Source organism: Pseudorca crassidens, chromosome 8, assembly GCF_039906515.1.
Source record: "Pseudorca crassidens isolate mPseCra1 chromosome 8, mPseCra1.hap1, whole genome shotgun sequence".
NCBI lineage: Eukaryota > Metazoa > Chordata > Mammalia > Artiodactyla > Delphinidae > Pseudorca > Pseudorca crassidens.
This window is the reverse complement of record NC_090303.1, coordinates 38,419,529-38,437,930: the sequence shown is the minus strand read 5'-3', so window position 1 is coordinate 38,437,930 and position 18,402 is coordinate 38,419,529. Positions and strand designations below refer to the sequence as shown.

At 38.9% G+C, this 18,402-nt stretch overlaps 1 protein-coding gene across 1 annotated transcript; it reads right to left on the bottom strand.

The window, feature by feature from the left end:
- Positions 1 to 2,386: 2,386 nt before the first annotated feature.
- On the bottom strand, positions 2,387 to 6,710 carry SOSTDC1 (sclerostin domain containing 1). Its single transcript, XM_067745532.1, has 2 exons — positions 6,337 to 6,710; positions 2,387 to 3,834 (listed from the first exon to the last, which is right to left on the bottom strand). The coding sequence occupies exons 1-2, from the start codon at positions 6,539 to 6,541 to the stop codon at positions 3,419 to 3,421; spliced, it is 621 nt and encodes a 206-aa protein (XP_067601633.1). The 5' UTR covers positions 6,542 to 6,710; the 3' UTR covers positions 2,387 to 3,418.
- Positions 6,711 to 18,402: the final 11,692 nt, after the last annotated feature.

Below are 18,402 nucleotides of genomic sequence, written 5' to 3'. Positions count from 1 at the left end.
CACCATTCTGAAATGAGAGTTACTAAGGCGAGAATACAATTATGCAGTTTAATCAGACTGGAATGTGTGAATTAACTGGAAAAAAACAAAAGCTGAAATATAATCAGCAATTAAGATGCAAGTGCTTTTTAGCATTTTAAAATAATAACTACAAAGCTACTCTTTCTGTTTAAATTTTTACTTCACTGAGTGACTGATTGTATCCTAGGCTTTTCTTATTGATTGCTGACCTTTTCCTGTCATTTGATGTTAAATACCATGCATTGAATGCATCACAATGTAACATGGCCTGAAATGGATCAGTAAGTTGAATGTGACCATAAGAAATGGATCCAATCCTTGACTTAGCAGAGACTAATCTTATTTATAAGTTTGCTTTATTCCATTTCATTTTTCTTAGTACATTCACTTACTAAATACTATTAACAATCAAATTAGTGATGATTTTAGTATTTTATCACCAAAACCTTTGTTTCAATGTTTTATTAGTAAAAGGCAACCACATAGCCTTCTTGATTGTGAAGCCGTTGTCCAGTCAACTCCTTTTTATGCCTCAGGCCTTAGGACACACTAATTTTAAGACCATCTCCAAGGCCTTCTATACAAGGTGCTTTGATGTTGAGAAGGAAGAAATGGCCAAAGTGTCTTAAGTCTTCTGTTATGTTAAATATCCCATATTGGGCAATGATGAGCAAGTAAAATAGACATATGAAATAATACATTTTTGGTATATTCAACCTATGATATAATTATTATGAATGTTCCATGCATTGATATAATGATATGAAGTAGTTTAAGGTCTAGTTAGTAAGACTAGAAAATAAGTCAATAGTGGACTATGAATCATTATTTTATTTAATGATACAATAGTTGGCATTATTACAAAATCGAGAGATGTTTTCTCGTCTTTATGTATGTTGAGACTCTCCTACCTCTCATAGGGAAGGGACAACATTAATGTCCTTATTTAGCTTAGTATGATTTATGTCATATACATGTGACTTTTAGACATAATTACAAAAAGAACAATCTACCACAAAAAAGCACTAAGGACTCCTTCATGCTCAGGAGCCAAAAACTGAAAACCAAGATCTTGTCAATACATAATGAAGCCTCTTTGGCTTTCTTCACTTGGAGTGATGGGATCAATCATTGATTGAATTGACAAAACAGTTATTTAGCTGTATAATCTTGTTCAAGACTCATTACATTGGTTAATAAATGGCATGTCAAACTTGAAAACAGTGAAAAACTAGTTTTTGTTTTCTTTTGTTTTAGTTTTTGGTTTTGGGACCCTGCAATATTATTCAAATATTCAAAGTTTCCCAACATATGGTAGTGATTTTTCCACAATTCCTTTCTCAAACTTAACTGCATATTAGAATCACCTGGAAAACTTTAAAAACTGCTGATATCTGAGTTCCATCTTCAGAAACTATGATGTCATTTGGATGGCAGCCTGGGCATTGGGTCTTGTATCTCCCCCAGGTGATTATAATGAGCAGTAGACTTGGTATATTTAAATATCATATTCTTATCACAACTCACTGCTGGATTGCCACCCAACTTTTTCAAATGTCTTATTTACTGAATCGATGGTCTCCCTATCCCTCTCTTTTTTCTTAATATAGAATTTTCTATCAAAACTTGAATGTGCCTTATATTAAAAAAAAAAGCAGGGGGGCTTCCCTGGTGGCGCTGTGGTTGAGAATCTACCTGCCAATGCAGGGGACACGGGTTCGAGCCCTGGTCTGGGAAGATCCCACATGCCGCGGAGCAACTGGGCCTGTGAGCCACAACTACTGAGCCTGCGCGTCTGGAGCCTGTGCTCCGCAAGAAGAGAGGCTGTGATAGTGAGAGGCCTGCGCACCGCGTTGAAGAGTGGCCCCCGCTTGCCGCAACTAGAGAAAGCCCTCGTACAGAAGCAAAGACCCCAAAATAAATAAATAAGTTAATTAATTAAAAACAAAAAAAAACAGGGACTTCCCTGGTGGCACAGTGGTTAAGAATCCGCCTGCCTATGCAGGGGACACGGGTTCAAGCCCCGGTCCGGGAAGATCCCACATGCGTGGAGCACCTAAGCCCATGTGCTACAACTACTGAGCCTGTGCTCTAGAGCCCTCGAGCCACATCTCCTGAAGCCCGGGCACCTAGATTCCCGTGCCCTGCAACAAGAGAAGCCACCGCAATGAGAAGCCTGCACACCGCAATGAAGAGTAGCCCCTGCTTATCGCAATTAGAGAAGGTCCGCGCACAGCAACGAAGACCCAACGCAGCAAAAATAAATAAATAAAATAAGTTAAAAAAAAAAAAGCAATTACTCTGATACGTTTATTCTGTAGTTTTTGTAAACACGTACTTTTTTATACATGTTAGAGACAAGGACAATAACTTTTAGCAGTGTTTATTTTTGTTAAAAGAAACTGATGGAATTGAAGGTTAAATCACCTTCCGATTGCACAGATTAAACAAGAAAGTATTACATATTTCATCTTTACAAAGCATCTTATTGATTTAAAAAGATCCATACTATTGATAAAGTTCATGATGAAACATATATGTAATAAGGAGACTAAAATATTTATTTTACATATCTACAGTATGTATTGTCCTATTTCTAGATCAACCACAAATTACACAAGAAAATATTTAGATACATGAAAAAGCTTCAGAACATAAAAAATTAACATTTTGAAAAAAATCACTTGTGAAAGCTCATTAAATAATAACATTGACAAATAAATAGTTAATCAGCTTTACTTATTAGCTGCTGCCATGCATTTCTGGCATTCCATTCCAAGCGAGGGTCAGCATGCAGGGTATAATTTCATACTATGAGACTGTAAAAAGCTACAGGGCTTATTTTTGAAGTGAAATGTCACGAAGTCTTTCACTCTTTCAAAGGGCGATCACTCTTGGCTGCTAAACTGTTCCCATGAAGATTACCAAAAAAGCACCTTCCTGAAGTGTTAACCTGAAGATTCGTGGCAACAATTTTTTTTTTTTTTAACTTTTCAATTCTGAAGAGGTTTTGTTCGGGGGTGGGGGAGATGGATTGGGAAATGAAGGGTAACTGAGAAGCCCTTTTCCTTTTTAAAAAGTAATGGTTCAGTGATGTGTATAGTATCACCAGTCTTTCAAGAACTAATACTACAGGATGTGTGGAATTAATACTACAGGATGTGTGGAATTTAAATGCAAATCCCACTCATGGATGTGCGTACGTCTTGAAAAACTTGAAAAGAAAAAGCTATTTCCAAAGAAGCTCCTGATACTTAGGACAGCTTGCTGGGTCTGATCAAAGCAGAAAGCATATATTTTCAAGTAAGAAAAGAGCAGTGGCAGGCTGGAGTCTTCCGAGCAATCAAATCTGTAAAGCAGATGGTTACCAGTCAGTCCAGTTTGGAGAGCCTGAATTCTAACTCATGCTGTGCTTGCTGGATTTGCTGGCTCTTTTCCGCTCTCTGTGATGCTGGGCTGGCTTGGCAGGAGACATGCTCTCGAAGTTATGACTGGACTCATTGTGCTGCCGCGTGTACCTCTTGCACTTGCAGGCGGTGACCACCGTGATTTTGTAGGTGCGCGTGCTGCCATCTTGGCACTGCAGCTGGATTCTCTGAGTACGCGTTTTGTCATTGACACACCTCCACTCCTGGGAGCTCCTTCTGCTCCAGTACTTTGTTCCATAGCCTCCTCCGATCCAATTGGGGAGCACAGGCAGGGGCAAGCATTCGCCAGCGCACACCAGCTCCTTCAGGGGGCTGATGCTAGTGCACTGGCCGTCAGAGATGTATTTGGTGGAACGCAGTTCCCGGCAACCTACTTGAACTCGAGCTTCAGGAAACAGGGAAAAAAATGTGCATCAGAGGCAAAAAACAAACGGACAGTTTTTTTAAAAAAGTAATCTGCAATGACAAAAATAATGTCCAAATGATAGCAAATGGCCAAATAGGAAGCGAACACCTATTTTATTTTCAAAATGCAAAACACTGCCTGGATGGTTGTAGAGAAAGCTTTCATGAAAATTATCAGCTTATATGGCTACAATTTATGGAATAAAATAAACTGGGCCTGATTTTTTTTTCATGTATAACATTAGCTAATAGCTTACTGGAGTATATGAAAATCCCATTTTCTTAGTCTTACTCCCCAATTAGTATTAAGCAGGTCTTACATTTATGTGTAAATATTCATTCTTTAATGAGGTAAGAAGGAGTATACTTTAATGTTCTTTTACTCATGGGTCATATTAGTTAATGTCTGCAAGTGCTTTTAATTAGGTTTTTTAAAAAAAATCTATTGAGAAAATGCAGAAAATATTTAAATATTGTGTACAATGCAATCCATAATATTTTGTTTCACTTACAAAATTCAGCTGCAGAAAATCATATATACATATGTGTACGTTTGACATTTTGCATATCAAACTTAATAACTGCATTTTAAGCATAAATTCCCAAGCTGACTTTTAAAAACACAAATATTAAAATGTTTAAATGCAAAATGTCACTACAACTCAATATTTAAAGAATATAAAACCCCCTAAATCAGGAACGTATGGTTGCCATAACAACTTGGCTACATTTCCATGAATTTTATGGCAGAAAAATGCCTAACATGTCTGATTTACAACTGCAAAAGGAACTACGGTGTTCGTTTCCTGAATATTGGTCATGGCAAACTTTTTGTTTAGTCATTTGAATTTGATAAGCATGTTCTCTAATTGACTGTTTCTCATTACATGCCTTACATAATTAAAGCAAAAATTAATCTTGAAATATTTGAGTTTTCCTTTCCATTGCTTTGTTATCTAAACTTGAGGAGAATTGCCTGTAACAAGCTTGGGGGAAAAAATCAAGCCTTGTTAACCAGAAATATATATATATTTCAAAGTACAGACTGCTGAAATTTAAAAAATAAAAATTATAAGGGACATTGAAGTGGTCTTGCATAGAATATTGAAAGCTAGTATGAAGTAGATACTAAATTAGGAGTTTTACGTCAGCTCTGTACCGCAGTACTAGTAAGGTGAGAGATATAGGCTAAAGGGATGTGATAATTGTGAAAAAATTTAAGGTATATGCACATACATCCATGCGGGTACAGAGCATGAGACTGAAATTAAAGTGTAAACTAGCTGGCTGGTCTGGGTGCTCTGCCTGTCTGATTCTGATTCCAGTTCACCTTCCTGCAGCTGCCTTAGGAATGCACCTGGAAACAGCTGGAGATGATTTTGACCTGTCTAGCTTTTTGTTCCTGTTCATATAGAGATTTGGCATTTTTGCAGTGACAGTTCATTGACAATGAATACCCACCACATTGCTCGGTAATCTAATAATAATAAAGTAGTTCCTGTGTACCTAAAAGCAACCATCCTCATGAAAATTAAAACACCTTGGTTTTCTTAGAAAGACACTAACAGTCACATTTGCTTTGACTTTTCAGAGGTTGAAACTCCTTTTAGCACTTGAACGACGAGTGCTTGAGGACGAGCTAAAGATTTGTGTAAGATTTCTTGTGTACTGTTCCTCTGTGTCTCTTTTAAAACCCTATTACTAGCATGTGAACTCTTCTAAAGGAAAGGAGTGATATAAAAGAAGAAATTTGAATCCCTCTAACTAATGGTCAATGAGTCTGTCAATTAAGCAAACAGAAAAGAAGAAAAATATTTTCTATACAAAGTATTATTGTACTGTCATTATTTTATATCTCTAAAGTCATGAAAGTTTCCCCAGTCTCTCCCAGAAATATACAGTTACCTAAATTTTGATCTGGTTAATGAGGAATTATTTTGGAGAATATGATTCTCCAATGTTTTTAGTTTTATCCCTCTTTCTCAAATATCATCATCCAAACTTCACCTTTTTCACTAGACATGTTTTAGAAATCAGTGTGAGCCATTTTTTTCCCCAAAAAAAGCTTCTTTTTTTTCCCTTGTGATTTCCCATACATGCTTTGGTTAATTACCTTTATACACTTTACCAGAATTGCACATGTCCTGAAATAAACAGAAAACAATCTGAATTTAACTAGAACAACACTTTGTAAAAATTCTCATCTTGCATGATTTTAAAGAAGCAACAGTCTAATTCCTGGAAACATTTTCTTTTGGAATGTTTAGAAACTTAAGTCTGCGCCTACATTATCAAATCACTGTTTTAGTAATGTTAACTTTGTAGGGAAGAATGCCAATATACACGTGCAGCAGATTTTCCCAGATTGTTTAGCAAAACGTATATGGTTCAGGTTAGTTAGCAATGAAACAGTTCTACAGGAATGTGAGCTAATGCTACCAAATAAGAAAAAACCAAATCCATGGAAGTAAAACACACTTACTGTTCCGATCCAGTCCAGTGTCACTGAAATGCCTGCCTCCATTTCTGGCTTGATTCATCGTGCTGTTGTTGCTGGGCTGTGCTGGAACAGGTTTAACCACATGTGAATAAAGGATTTCTGTGGCATCATTTTTAAAAGCCAAACAGCTTTTCATTAGGATGCATGCAAGGGGAATGAGATAGAAATGAATGGCAGGAGGAAGCATGGTGAGTAGAGGATTTGCTTGGCTGGAGAGCTGGTTAATTCCTTTCCCTCTGCTTCTGCACTGTAACTGTGAAATTCCTCCTCAAGGTTCCCTTTATATATCCACTGAGGTTTGGCGTTCATTCAGGTGTAAAGTTGTGTAAAGCTTCAGAGTGAAAACACAGAGAAGGGGTGGGATCCCTACATGACCCTGCAAAAGAATTTTACCAATGGAAGAGAAGACTACAGAAAAGGAGGAGCCTGGTATACAAATTGCCTGAAATTTCAGAGTTGGACTTCATCAGTTGTCTGTGAGCTGAAGCAGCCAGGCACACTCTATAGTAACTACAGCCCCCCTCTTTCTCTCTCTCTCTGTCTCTGTCTCTCTCTCTCTGTCTCTCTGCCATTTCCTTTCCTAAATCTAGTTCACATTCGGGTTTAATTTAAAAGAAAATATGCTGCTGTTCATTTGAAGAGATTTACATTCCCACAGTTGTTCTGTATTTGCGATAGGGAGAGGGTTCATCCCAGATAATAAGAGGAATTCAGGAGTTAAATATTGCAGGGCTTGCATGAAGCACCTAATTAGTTAAACATATCTTGTTTCTCAAGACGCAAACCACCATATTTTTTTCTTAAATGTATAGGCACAGAGCTAAAAATCTCCCCCCTGGACACACTTAAATAATGCAGCTTTGATCTGCATGAACTGCTGCGCTCCTAGGTAAATTATTGCCAGGGGTTCTGTGTGGAGAATAATGAGCATAGCTCTGTCTGCGTTAAAGTAACTAATATCAATTTTCATCTTAAAAATGTGACACAAGCGTTAACATTCATTGCCTCATTTTACGTGAAAGAAAGCCATTTCTGACAGACTACTGTTTAGCAAATTAAATTCAAGATAATTTTTACAAGGTTTTTCATTTGCTGCAGAACACATGTTCTACCTGCATTTACTGAACATTTTGTTCATTACTTCCTTTGGCTCTGCTGCTCACATAAGAAACATGGTAGTTTTCTGTTTATCCACACAAGGCACAGATGTTCCATTAATTACTACTAGGCCACTAATCTCTATCCTTAAAACAATTATGAAATTCCAACTGATTGGTGGGACATTTTGATTGGAATCAAAATTCTGAATCTCTTTTCAGTTTTAAATCCATTTTTTTGCGCTTCGTGTGGCTATTAAACTCACCTTATGGCATGGATACATCTCTTTACAAACTTTTTCCTATTGTAACTGCTGTTCATATCTATCTGTCTATCTATCTATCTATCATCAGTCATCTGGGTTTTTCCACAGGGGCACTATTGGCATTTCGGAATAGATACTTCTTTGTTATGGGGGGGTGGCATTCTGTGAGTTTAGTAGCATACCTGGCTTCTACCCACTAGATGCCAGTAGCACCCCCAGTTATAACCAAAAATGTCTCCAGACATTGCCAAACGTCCCCTGTGAGCTAAAATGACTCCACTTGAGAACTACTTGTTATCTATCTATCTCTATCTCACTACAAAAGAAAGTACAATTAAGAACAAAAGACTAATTATTTAATAATACTAAGGAATAATTAGGAGAAAAATGGTACTGTGGTTTTACTTAAAAACAACAGCAGCTTCTCTTTTAGAGGTATATACTGAAATATTCCTAGATGAAATAATATGATGCCTGGAATAAACTTCCAAAACAACATGGGAGGGGGGTAGTTAGGTGTGTGGATGGGGCATGATTTGATGGCTGTTGGGGCACGATTCCGGATATTCTATTCTGTTTACTCTTGTATATGTGCAAAATTCTACATAATCAAAAATTTTTAAAAAACTAAATTCAAAAAAATCAATATATACATACAAGTCCCCTACATATGAACGAGTTCGTTCCCAGAGCATGTTCATAAGTCCAACAAAGTTAGCCTAGGGACCCAACTAACACAACCGGCTATATAGTACTGTACTGTAGTAGGTTTATAATAGTTTTCACACAAATAATACCTAAAAAACAAACACAAAATAAAGAAAACATTTTTAATCTTACTGTACAGTACCTTGAAAAGTACGGTAGTACAGTACAACAGCTGGCATACGGGGGCTGCCATCGAGTGAACAGGCAAGAAGAGTTACCTACAGGAGGTAGGAGGTAGTAGAGCTGAAGGATCGCCAGCAATAGGAGACAGAGGGCAAGCTACAATTTCACTCACGCCTAATGTTGATGGAACGCATGTTCGAATCTTTGAAAGTTCACAACTTGAAGGTTCGTACGTAGGGGACTTACGGTACTGCCAATCTGATCTCTACCTTAGGACTGTACGTAGTCATTTATTCTAACATCCTTCCTGGAAAGTAATATATCAGTTTATTCTGTGCACATAGAGATTATAGATCAGACATCCTTCTAAAATAGTAACTATGAAGGATTTCTTATCCTGCTTATCAGGGGACTTCATATTAAATACGTGAAGTGTGTTAATATTAACCATTGACTGGTAGACCCAACGCCTATCGAGATATCTAATCTCTTCCCCCTTACTCTTTTTTGTGTCAGGAGGAGGAGATTTGTTTGTTTGTTTGTTTGTCTGTCTGGCTGCACTGCGCAGCTTGCAGGATCTTAGTTCCCCAACCAGGGATTGAACCCAGGCTGGGTGTGGAGTCCTAACCACTGGAGGAGGACAAGATAATTTAATCTGCAGTTTAATTATTAGGTTGGCTAATCAAATTAACTCATAATTGTTAAATCTGCTCTGTACCTAGTATTCTGTAGGCGCAGCCTTAGGATATCCCCTCGGGCAGGAGTAAAATTAGGAATGAAGGTAATGTGGTTGATACACGTGGACAGGAAAACTTCAGCATTCAGACGGTGACTTCTATGATTAGGTTAACTTCTATGATTAGGTTAGCAAAATACTGTGACTTTCAGTCTTGCTTGCCTGCTCTAGCCATCTCACTTGCTTCTATGGAAGTCAGCTCCCATAAGGTAAGCTTTCACACGGAGAAGCCTAAGGGGCACGGAACTGATGTCTCTCACCAACATGGAGCAGAGGCCCTCAGCCAAGCAACCCATGAGGACCTGAATTCTATCAACAACCACATGAGTGAGTTTGAAAGCAAATCTCTCCACAGCCAGCCCTTCACATGAGACTGTAGCCCTGGCCTACACCCTAATTGCAATCTTATAAGAGATTTTAAGTCAGAAGCACCCACAGGAACTATGAAATAATAAAAGTTTTAAATAAGTTGGGGTAATTTGTTACATAGCCATAAATAATTAACACAATATTATCTGCTTAAAAATGAAGAAATAGTAATTAAGCCATTCATTTTGTGAAGAATGCTAGGACCTCAAAAGCATGGAATCATTTAATATGGTGACTGAGTAACTTTCATTCTTGGGGCAAGCTTTAAAACTTATTTTCCAGGTCTCAGCTGAGTCATCAATGTGATGTCATTATTATTATTATTTTTTTTTGCGGTACACGGGCCTCTCACTGTTGTGGCCTCTCCCGTTGCAGAGCACAGGCTCCGGACGCGCAGGCTCATCGGCCATGGCTCATGGGCCCAGCCACTCCGCGGAATGTGGGATCTTCCCGGACCGGGGCACGAACCCGTGTCCCCTGCATCGGCAGGTGGACTCCCAACCACTGCGCCACCAGGGTAGCCCGATGTCATTATTAATAATCAAATAATGATATCAGAATTACTATTATTGGCCTGATATGCAAAAGCTTGAAAGTAATTTTAGTACTCTAAGGTAGTATTGTTTATTATGTGACTCTTGGCACTGGAATCAGAAAATCTGAATTTGAATCTTATTTCTGCCATTTATAATGTGTATGAACTTGGATGTATTTCCTGAAACTCTGTAAGTCAGTTCCTTCAACTGCAAAACATGACCAAGCTTACCTACCTCACAGAGGGGTAAGAAAATGTGAACATGTCTAGAACAAAACCTGGCCTGGAAGAAATGTGGAAAAAATAGTCACTGAATATGAGTCTAAGCCTACTGTTTCTCATTAGAGTCTTTGAACTTAAAAATGACCTTGGAAAAAATAGAAAAGTCTCAAATACATGCAATTATCCTGTTTAAGGAGGGGAACAAAAAGTCATGAGAAAAGACTAAATATGAAATAATGAGTAAATATTATTTGATTAAGAAAACAATTAGCCTGACTTTTTATCTTTGACAAGAGAAGAATCAGAATAAATATACACAAAACATATTTATTGAATGCAATATCTGGTGAGCTACATCTGGTCCTCTATGGATTTAAACTATTTTCAGAGAGCTCCAATTAATAAGGTAGAACTTGTAAACTGGAAAAGCAGCCATCATTAGTTGAGAAGAAAATAAAAACTACTTACAGACTCTTCATTCATAAAAATCCTTAAAAAGAGGGTGGGCTAACATCTTGCATTTATTTCATATCAACATGTGTTGAAAGCAGTGTTTATCATAGGTGCTGTAGTCCAGGGACTGCAGAGCTGAATGAGGCGTGGAGCCTGCCCTCTTCCCTCTCCCAAAAGCTGCCCTTTAGAATTCCACTAAAGAAGCTCCCTTGACCTCATCTTCCTGTATCACTTTCTTCCTTCTTTACCACCTTTCTCAGTTGTCTCTTTATTTTTATTTTGTTTAAATGCTTTCGGTTTAATATGTAAATATTCCTTTTCCTATAAGCTTTCTCAACAGAGATAATATTAATTTAGATAATACTGCTTATAATCCAGTGTAACCTGATGTAAAACCCAAGTGGAAATTCCAAACCTGGTGGATATATTTCTAGGTAGAACTTCTCAGTCTTGGTACTAGTGACATTTTCAGCTGGATCATTGTTGTTGGAGCTACCCCCTATGTTCTAGGACGTTTAGCAGCATCCTTGGGCTCTACGCACTAGATGTTCACAGCACCTCCCTCACCCAGTTGTGACAATCAAAAACAGTCCTCTGGTGTGCAAAATGATCCCAGGTTATAAACTACTGGTCTAGGCAACTTCTCCAGTAAATTTCCTAAAAATGGCAGCACCCTGCTCTTAAGGAAAACCTCACATGCAAGCTCTAGGGAGCAAATTAGGACAGTAGGGTTAGGGTTTCCATCTGATGGTACAAACTAGGGCGAGTAGGAAGTTGTCCTTTTTATTGGCATTTGCTACCTTGCTCCGTAGGAATTGATGTCCTCATTCTGTACACTTAGCTCACACAAGTACCTAAACTCAATTTGACCAAGGCTGGCAGCATATTAAATATCCTTTTTTTCTTTCTCATGGAAAGGCATTTTATTTTAAATATAGCGGTATGTACATGTCAATCCCACACTGCCAATATATCCCTCCCCCCGGTAACCATAAGTTCGTTCTCTAAGTCTTTGAGTCTGTTTCTGTTTTATAAATAAGTTCATTTGTGCGATTTTTTTAAGATTCTGCATATACGCAATATCATACGATATTTGTCTTTCTCATATTAAATATCCTGCCCACAGTGGTGCCTGGGAGCTAGAACTAGTTTTGTTCCACAAGCCTAATAGTTGTTCTAAAACCATGTTTTACCTGGGAGTTTGCTAGATATGCAACTTCTAGGCCTGATCTCAGGCCAGAATCAGAATCCCTAGGGGTGGAACCCAGGAACCTGTGTTTTAACAAGCTCTGCAAGTCATTCTTATGCGTGCTAAAATTTGAGACAAACTGTTCTCAAATCACATGTGCCCTCCTAACTGTGGCCTGTCCCCATAGTCTCCATCACAGTCACCTCATCTATTTTAACTGGGCCTCTACCTCAGAGTCTTCCAGTTTGCACAGTCAGATGGAAGTCCTGCCCTACAGTGCAGCCCTGCTGACCAAAACCCGACCCCTTTTTCTCTTCCTGCATTTATTTCTCCCCACAGACTGGATGCTCTCAGTGTCCCCCAGTGACTGATTAATGCTTTGTTCCACAGAGTTGGTCACAACAGTTACTACTTACAGTGATGTCATTGCTCACTAGAAATTTTGGCAGTCATATCTGATTCAGATATCACTGTGAACTCAGATTTAGGCAAAATACTTCGACCACTGTGATTTTGATTGTTTTCCACCAGCCCCCGGAACATACCATAGCCACATCAGGCTCCTAGACTGGGCAACATGCAGTCTGGCTTCACTGTTTCCTGAGGAATCTCTTACTCAAATACCAGCGGGTGTCATGACCAAGCCAAAGATGGTAATAACTTACATCACCAATAGAGACTTAACAGTTGGTAGTTCCCTGGTATGTCAGAAAATTGGAGAACAAAAAGAATTCAGCAGAGCATTTGGCCCAACAATGACACCGTCTTTTCTGGGAAATAAAGTTGTTATAGACATTTCTAATTTCAATTCTGATTTTTTTTTCTTTTTGGTCATGCTGCATGGTATGTGGGATCTTAGTTCCACGACCAGCGATCGAACCCACGCCCCCTGCATTGGAAGTGTGCAGTCTTAACCACTGGACCGCCAGGGAAGTCCCTCTGATATTTTTAATGAAGTAATTTGCCTCGAAGTTATGTACAGATGGAAGCTGTGGTGTAGAGGATTCCACAGCAACAATGTAGCTGGAGTGAAGGGAATGTGATAGGGAATATGGGAAAAAAGTTTGACCACATTGATTGGAAAGGTAGATTGGAGCAGATCATGGACTACAACCCTGTTTTGTAGGTTTAGAAGTCTGGACTTTATCTGGTGGACAATGGAGAGCCATTGAAGGATGTGTGGTGTGTTTGTGTGGGTGTGTTTATTTTTATTTTCACAAAGTGAAAATGCTGTGTAACTTATACCTAGGTAAAGTGATAGAACGTTTCCAGTACCCAGAAGTTCCCTTCCTGTCCTTTCCTTGTAACCACTTCCTTCCTCTCTAAAAGGAAGGGCTTCCCTGGTGGCGCAGTGGTTGAGAGTCCGCCTGCTGATGCAGGGGACACGTGTTCATGCCCCGGTCTGGAAAGGTCCCACACGCCGCGGAGCGGCTGGGCCCGTGAGCCATGGCCGATGAGCCTGCGAGTCCGGAGCCTGTGCTCCGCAACGGGAGAGGCCACAACAGTGAGAGGCCCGTGTACCGCAAAAAAAAAAAAAAAAAAAAAAAAAAAAAAAGCTGGGTCATGGAGAGACTGAGGTGTCAGGAGAACCAGGGTTGGCAGAGTTTAGAGTTGAATAATGAGTTTGGGCTGAGTTAGAATGAGGTTAGGGTGCTGATAGGAATTCACAAGAGGGACTTCCCTGCTGGCGCAGTGGTTAAGAATCCGCCTGCCAATGTAGGGGACATGGAGTTCGAGCCCTGGTCCGGGAAGATTCCACATGCCGCGGATCACCTAAGCCCGTGCGCAACAACTACTGAGCCTGCGCTCTACAGCCCGCGAGCCACAACTACTGAAGCCCGCGCGCCTAGAGCCTGTGCTCTGCAACAAGAGAAGCCACCACAATGAGAAGCCCACTTACCACAGCTAAGAGTAGCCCCCGCTCACCACAACTAGAGAAAAGCCTGTGCACAACAACGAAGACCCAATGCAGCCAAAAATAAATAAATTAAAAAAAAAAAAGGAATCCAGAAGAAAGTGTCTAAGAGACAACTGGAATCAGAGCTCAAGAAATCTGTCTAGCGGCTGACATCAGTTTCACTAGGATGCTTTCCTGTAACATTAGCATAATAGAACTTGGTTTAGAAACACTTTGTCAAATAACACTAAGACTTTCGTTTATATATCTACTGCCATCTAATCATGCCCCTAGGCTTTTAAAATCTAACTCCCTACTTTCTGTAATTCCCAAGGAGGATGAAATATTGTATAGATATATTCGTGTTACCATGCCTCCCAAGTCGGTCTCCAACAGGTGTTCTCCTGGCCAGTGTCCTTTGAGGCAACAGAATGAGATTGAGCTCAATTCAGAAGCAAAGGAAAGTATTCTTTGGTCAGAGAATGGAGACGTTCAAGCCCCCGCTCTAGAGCACACACTCTCCCAATAGGTCCTGGACGGAGCTGCTTTATAGAGTCCCGTCAGGCGCAGGGGGCGGAGTTATCGCTTGGCGGTCGCAGCTGTGCTGCTCGCTCCAGATCACAGTGTCGGGTGCAGCGACTCTGCACACGGCCCGCGGCCACCATCTTGAATTGCGGGGTCGTGCGCCGCGCCTCTGCACCGGGTTCTCTGAGGTGTTGGCTGCAGCATTTTACGCTCCGAACTCTGGCCTGAAGTGCCGGGTGGGAGTCCTCTGCCCGCAGTATCCTGTAAGCGAGTGAAACTAGACTGAGCACAAAGGAAAAGAAAAAAGGTTAGACTTTATTTTATTACCTAGATTCTACTTTTATTTCCTGAGAATTGTTAGTGGCCTTTGCCAGTGACATTTGTTTAGGCTTATCAGATGAATGCCCTGTGTTTTATGTGAAGCCATAAATAATAAACATTTTTCAAGATTTCTTCTTTTGTTTCCCCCACAAAACCACTGGCCTGGTTCAAGTTTCCATCGTTATTTTCCTGAACTACTCTTTCCATAACTTTTTAACAGATCTCTTGTCTTCTCATCACCCTAAAATGCACTCTCCACAGTGAGATCCAGAATTACCTTTAAAAAAGGGGAGTCTAAACATCTCATGTAAAAGTGTCATTTGCTCCTTTTACTTGCAGAACAAACACCTTCATAAACCAGCTGCCCTCATTTCATGCCACCCTCTTACTTATCTTTTATGCTTTGGTAGTAGTTTCTCATGCTCATCATTCAATTTAACACTTTAGGCCGTTCATTCCTGTAAGTGTTACTTTCATAATTCAAAACTCCGCTCTTTACAGTCTTCCTTGAATATATAATTTAATCAAACAATGAGAAACAAGGAAAAGGACAATTGAGGCAAAGGAAGCTTTTCTGAACATTCAGGAGATGGATCTCTGGAATTATGTACTACAATTTAAAATAATATAAAGACATTTATTTTAATTTCAGTAAAATTGTGTGTTTTACATTTCCAGCCCTAAAATACTGCAGAACACATTTAAGATCAGTAAAATAATTTAAAATATAATAGTATGAAGTATTAAAATATTAGAAAAAAGAGTACATGTAGATTTCAGTATGCAATATTTACTTAATTCATGAAGGTTGAAAGAATACTGCTTTAAATTTTCAAATTTTCTGAATGCATATCCTTTTTAATGCTCTCATGCCATTAACAAGGAAGTTAACATGATTACTTAATAATACTTAAACTCATTTTAAAATGTATTGAACAAATACAAAAATTATTGTATTATGGAAAATATTCACATCATCAGATTTCTACTCTTTTAAAAACTGGGGTTATAAAATAGTGACTATAACATATGCATGTTGTAAAAAATGTCAACAGTTCATTAAATAGGATAAAATTCACCTCTTCCCATCCCTCCTCCATTGCTGTTCTCCAGAGATAATCACAGTTAAGAGTTTCTTGTGACGTCTGCCAACATTTTCTGCACTTACAAGAACATTTAGTTATACATGTATATGTGTGTTCATACAAGTATGTTTAAAATTGTTTTGCATAGACTGGATCATGATATTCATATGATTTCTCAAATTACATTTTGTACTTAATGACCTATCTTGTACATTTTTTATATCAGAATGTACAGATTTACCTCATTCTTTTTAAGCCTTGCATTGAATGAGTTGTATGGATGTGACACAAACTATTCATCCAGTTCTCTGTTGATGGCTATTTAAATTATGTTTAGATTACCTCCTTTATAATTGTGGCGGGATATTTGTTGTGTACAATTATTGTTTTTAGCCCCAAGTTTTCCCCTTTGCCTTCATTCAGATAGTTGAGGAGGGGGTAGAATTGGGAATGGAAGTGTAAGGTTGGTTATGTGTACTCCATGGAAGACCAGATGCCAAGCCTTACTCCCTGACAGCATGCCAGACAGGTGGCTAGCCTACAGAAAGGCAGGGTAACCACATTCGTTAAAGATTCCAGCAGGAAATGTAATTGCAGAGCCTCTGGACCTGAAGGAAGCATGTAGACTGGACTTGAAGAGCCCAGTAGTGACCAACGGGAAATGATTGCTAATGAATAGAGCCTAGAGGAACCTCACTAGTGCCTTGGCCATATGGAGGAAACTTTGCAAAGTTCTTGTTAGGGGGCTGGTGGGCGAGGGGCAGGGATGAAAGGAAAATGAGGGTCAGAGTTCTAAAATTGATTTTAAAATATAAAGAAATACAATATATATTTTTTTGCACATCTAAGCTTCTAGGCCAGAATTCATAACCATCTTCGTAAACATTTAGATATACCTTGATATATTTAAAGTTGCACTTTAATTTTGGAGGCTTTTTATCCATAGAGAACAATTCTTCATTGATTACAGAAAAAATTCCCATTTGAAATAATGTTTTTTTTAATCTTGACATCATTACATGTGGAATTTTGTGATATCCATTTGTTCTTTCAAAACGTAATTCCAACAAAAATAAACCATGCTTTTATTATAGTCTCAAGTTGTTAAGGATTTATTATATCATTTGGATGTCATACTTACATCAAGCATGGTTTAGAACACATAGTATGAAATGATAAAACTTAATAGTCTATTTTGAAGAGCAGAAAAAAAAATTTATTTATGGAAAAGTCATGCTTTTACTATGACCATTGCATTTTTGTTTGCCATTGCTTTTACCTTTAATTGGTACTTTTGCAGTCTTTATTGAAGGCTTTAGCCTGGTTTAAGGTTGGCCAAAGATTAAGTCAATTAAAAATCTCATGGAAACAATTTAACAATTATTCTCTGATTAAGAAGCACTGATTAAAGTTGCTTTTAGAAGGAAAGACGGAAAAAAATCCTGAAAATGCCTTACGGCTTAGAACTTTATTATGTCAACTAGCAGTTTATATTGTCTTCAGGCCTAATTCTCTAGTGTGTTTATATAGCAGTTGGGGGCTGTTGACCTGACAGTGCCTGGGGAGGAGAGGCTCCTCTGAAAAACAGCCAAAGAAGAACTTGAGACAGACCGGGGAAGGCCCACTCCTGCCAGGACACTGCAAGCTGTTTAGTGACCATCTAGATGTTCTGCTAGTTTTGTTGCCATACTTGGTAGTCCTGGGAATCTGGCTAGTCTCAGAAGTTGAGCAAAACAAAATACAACTGTGCACAGCCACGCCCTAGGGTGACTGTCTCCAAATACCATACAAGTCCAAGGCTGAAGCACTTGAAAGGCTTATATCTCTGCAGATCAAATCTTCATCAGATTGAGCCTTTAAAGACAACCCTTAAGCACATAAATGTTGTCATTTACGGCACTGTTTCAGCACTATTTTACCTTTCCAATTATAAAGGTGGCTAATGCACATGATAATTACAGTTCCTTAAAATTTATGCACTCTCAAGCAGATCAGCTCAGAAATGTTGGCACAGTTTCAGGGTTCCTTAACAACTGCTTGCCAAACCGCTCTTTGATCCAGTGAAATCATCATATGATTCAAAACAAGGCCTAGAGCCTTTCAAGAAGTCACATCTTAAGTCCTCATCTGCATCGGCCAACCTCCCCAGGTTGAACCTAAAAACTGATTTTTTTCCGTATCAATGCCAAAGGAGTAAGTTTTTTCTTTGTGGGATTTATAATATGCTTTCTTGGTCCCCATTCATCTAGTCACCGTTTTAGCTAACATTTATTGAGTGCTTATGTACCAGAGATTGTGGTTTATCCTGTAGTTTAGAACTAAGCTACCTCCCCTAAATTCACTGCATAAGGTAGCGGCAATCAGTTAACAGATAATTACCAAAAAACACTCTAAGTCAGGGCAGGGTAGAGTAGGAGGACAGACTTTGGGCTCAAAGCCACTGGTGGAGGTCAAAAAGAGTCCCAGTGGAGGTAATTCTGAGTGGAGCATTGAAGAAAAATTAAAGTAGGCAGATGATAAAA

Coding starts and splice junctions, on each gene's coding strand:
- SOSTDC1 (XM_067745532.1), bottom strand. CDS start 6,541: ATGCTTCCTCCTGCCATTCATTTCTATCTCATTCCCCTTGCATGCATC. Junction 3,835..6,336: donor CACTGGACTGGATCGGAACA/GTAAGTGTGTTT, acceptor TGTTTCCTGAAG/CTCGAGTTCAAGTAGGTTGC.